The sequence below is a fragment of the Canis lupus genome, chromosome 5 (genome assembly GCF_003254725.2).
Source record: "Canis lupus dingo isolate Sandy chromosome 5, ASM325472v2, whole genome shotgun sequence".
Classification (NCBI taxonomy): domain Eukaryota; kingdom Metazoa; phylum Chordata; class Mammalia; order Carnivora; family Canidae; genus Canis; species Canis lupus.
In genome coordinates, this window is record NC_064247.1 from 10,783,628 (window position 1) to 10,787,769 (window position 4,142).

General features: G+C 40.2%; 1 protein-coding gene across 1 annotated transcript; it reads left to right on the plus strand.

Moving 5' to 3' along the window:
- Positions 1-1,329: 1,329 nt before the first annotated feature.
- Positions 1,330-1,812, plus strand: LOC112671523 (60S ribosomal protein L21-like). Its single transcript, XM_035715743.2, has one exon. It carries the CDS (start codon positions 1,330-1,332, stop codon positions 1,810-1,812), a length of 483 nt encoding a protein of 160 aa, XP_035571636.2.
- The last annotated feature ends 2,330 nt before the right edge of the window (positions 1,813-4,142 follow it).

A 4,142-nucleotide genomic window follows, 5' to 3' on the forward strand; every position in this document is an offset into this window, starting at 1 on the left:
GCAGGATGGAGGGGCAGAAGGAGAGGGAGAGAGAGAATCTTAAGCATGGAGCCTGATGCTGGGCTCCATCTCATGACCCTAAGATCATGACCTGAGCTGAAATCAAGAGTCAGGTGCTTAAACAACTGAGCCACCCAGGTGCCCCACCCCCTGATTGTTTATTCTTCTTTTCTATCACATCTATTGGCATTTAATTAACCATTTCACAGACACTCCAGGATGTCTCAGCAACTTGGACTTCTCCTGTTCCACTTTGCCACTCTCCAGCCTTCAGGAATGGTTGGCAATGTTTACTGGAGAAAGCCTTGAAGCCATTTGGAAAGGATCCACCACAATCCATTCTTTGTTGGGTCTACTGATACTCACATCTGCTTTTGTTCATTTTACATTAATTAATCATCCCACTTCCTAGAGACTCTTCGATCTCTCATTCTCCTCAAGGTCCCAGTTGTGTCCAGCTTCCCACTTACAGAAAATAACTTTATTGCCTGTTTTACTGACATACAATCTCTCTCATGTGAGTAACTTCAAAGTCTTTTCTTGCTACCTCCACATCCCTGTGTCTTCTTCCACTTTCTCCTCTTCCCCTGCCCCTAAAGCTGAGGTTAACTCCAGCCAGTGCTCTTGATCCAAACCCTTCCTCCTTGTTACCAAGCTCACGATTGCCCTTTTCCTCCAAATTTGGTCTTAACTTCTGAGCTTTTGCCTCTATGACCTTCCCAGAAAAATCCTTACTTATCCTGTAGTTTCCTATCAACATTTTCCTATCCCTATCAACACTTTCACTCCCACTATCAAATGTTTCGAAAATATAATCAAACCAATTGCATCCATTAGTTTTGCACCAACACTTCTTGTTCAGCTTCTTCCATAGTATGGCCTCCTCTTGACTCTCAGCTGAAACTCCTCATAAGGTCATCAGTGGTTTCCTGATTACTAAGTCTCCAAGCCAATTTTTATCTTACTGAAGTCTCTGCTACAGCACTCATTGTCAGTATGGAACATTCCCCCATTTTCGTCCCTGACACAGCACTATTTTGATCTCCTATAACTTTGATCAGTTTCCATCTCTGTTACTGGCTTGACTGCTTCCTCTACTCTCCTAAATTTAGGTATCCTTAGATCTCCTATCACTGTATAGACTCTCTTTCAAATATCAGCCACTTCCATTACTTCAATTATCACTCTATAAGAATGACTCTCCTATCTTGATCACTAAATCCATGATCTCTTCTGAGGACCAGATTTAAATTTACAGGCAATCAATAAGGATCTGCAACAGAAAATATACCAAACAGCGGAACTACTATCTTTCAGTAATTCACCAAAATGACAAGCACAAAGGGAAAGAGGAGAGGTACCCGCTATATGTTCTCTAGGCCTTTTAGAAAATATGGAGTTGTTCCTTTGGCCACATACATGCGAATCTATAAGAAAGGTGATATTATGGATATCAAGGGAATGGGCACTGTTCAAAAAGGAATGTCCCACAAATATTACCATGGCAAAACTGGAATAGTCTACAATGTTACTCAGCATGCTGTTGGCATTGTTGTAAACAAACAAGTTAAGGGCAAGATTTTTGCCAAGAGAATTAATGTCTGCATCGAGCATATTAAACACTCAAAGAGCCAAGATAGCTTCCTGAAGCGTGTGAAGGAAAATGATCAGGAAAAGAAGGAAGCCAAAGAGAAAGGTACTTGGGTCCAACTGAAGAGCCAGCCTGCCCCACCCAGAGAAGCGCACTTTGTGAGAACCAATGGAAAGGAGCCTGAACTGCTAGAACCCATTCCCTATGAATTCATGGCCTGATAAATGTGAAGAAAATAAAAGACCTCAGGATCGCTTAAAAAAAGAGAGAGAAAGAAAAGAAAGAAAGAAAGAAAGAAAGAAAGAAAGAAAGAAAGAAAGAAAGAAAGAAAGAAATATATACCAAACAAAACCCAAGGTCCATCAGTTTTCTCCCCCAAATCACCACTGCTGCTATATTTTCTATAATTTTGAATGGCCTCAAAATTATCCCCTCTTCCATGACTAGCGTGAGCTTTTCTCCTTTGCCGCACCCTTGGTTATTCGCCAAATCCAGTGTTTTAAACCTTCATATTTTCTTCTGAATCAGATATATCCCACTCACACTGCCCTACACCAGCTCTTTTTCCTTCTTACTACAGTTACAACCATTTCTCCTATTTTCCCCATTCCATGTCTCCTTCTGTCAGATTAATTTTCCTAAAACCCATTTGATATCACCTCAACCTCCAGTGACTCCCAATTATCCCTCAGACTAAGTCTAGACTCCTTAATAGACATTCACAACTATTTATTTAACATTTCCAGAATTATTTCTCTAGGTGTGCCCAGGGTTGAGATAAACTAAGTCATTCATTTTCTTGATGTCAGGTCTGAAACTTTTCTGCTTCTATGCTTTTGTTCATGTTGGTTCACCTGTCAAGGATGTCATGCTTTTCAATCACTTCCTGTAGAAAGCTTATCTTTGCTTCAGGAAGGTTATTAATGCACCTTTTTTGTCTAACTTTTACCATTTGAGATGTAGCCAACCTTTTATCTCACCCTCTATATCTCACTCTTATTCTGTTTTATAACATAACCACCTGTAAATGTGCCACCTTGTCACCTCTGATGTCTGATCCTCAGTATAAATTGTGTCTTTAATACTATTTTCCAAGAACTTTCTTAATTTCTGCAGATTCAAAGGTGAATTAAAATTTTCACAACTTCCCTGGGAAATTCAAATTTTACTTATCCCAAGGAAGCCTGTATTTATGTTTTTCATCCCCACCTCCCAACATAGGTTTTTCATTCATCTGAAAGGTGAGTGAGTTCCTATGGCCACTCCTTTAAGGCTGAAGAACATAGAGAGGTGGGGCCATCTTTACCACCATGGCAAGGGAGAGTGTGTCCTTCAATCCCCAAATTAAAACTCAGAATGCAAATCTTTGTCCTAGAGGGGAGAACACAGCCTAGTGATGGAAATGGACTCCAGCACACCCAGTTACAAGTTATTTGATAAAGGCTGTGGTACAAGTGCATGCTGTGGGAGCCATCTCCATCATGGGGTGGAAGAATGGAAGAAGAAATCCAAGGGCAGGATGAAAGACCTTGGCAGCTACTCAGCTCAGCTCAGTCAGTTTTCTCAGTGTGACTTCATTAATCATTCTGAAACACGAAGTCCAGCACTGTGCCTTTCCCAAACACTTGGCATAGACACACTCTCTTATAAGTACTTACAGAAATGCAAACTTTTAAAAAAGTTATGTTATTGTTTCATATGGTCTGGATATGGAGGCTTTTCTCTTTCCTCCTCCAAGTCCTAGAGTTGTTGTGTTGACCTCTTCCTGGCAACACACAGCTGCTAGTGGAAATCTGAGCCCCACCACTAGTGGGAGTGGTGTATGAGGGACATCAAAGAATAGAAAACAGAGAATTCATGGTTCAGCCACATACAAGTTGAGTGGCTAAGTCACTGAACTTCTCTTGAATATAGTTTCCTTTAAAAAAATGTAGAAAGCAATAATGCCTACTCCTTATTTATGAAGAAGGAGGGAAATAGTATTTATTAAGTTTACGCTATGAGGCACCTGGCTGGCTTAGTTGGTAGTGCATGTGACTCTTGATCTCAGGATGGTGAATTCATGCCCCACATTGGGCATATTAAACAAACAAACAAACAAACAAACTTATGCTAAGGGCCAGGTGTTGTTCTAGGTGATTTATATGTTTAGTTCATTTAATATTCATAAGTAGCTACCAGGTAGGTAGTAATATTATTGTTCTCATTTTATGACAGAAGAAACTAAGGTTCAGAAGAATTAAATAACTTGCTCAAGGTTACAGAAGGAACAAGCAGAGCATCCAGAGTGAACCTGTCTGATTCCAAAGACATCATTCTTTCCCATTGCTCCATTCAGCCACTCCAAATCATGGCATTACTTGAAAATGGCAGTGTTATTCAGTGACACATGCCCCAGATTAAGAATCAGGAGAGTGCAACCTGCATCTACAAGATGAGGCTCTCAGAACACCCTTTAACCCCCAATGCACAATTTCCTTTTTTTTTTTTTAAGATTTTATTTATTTATTTATTCATAGAGACACACACACACACACACACACAGAGTCAG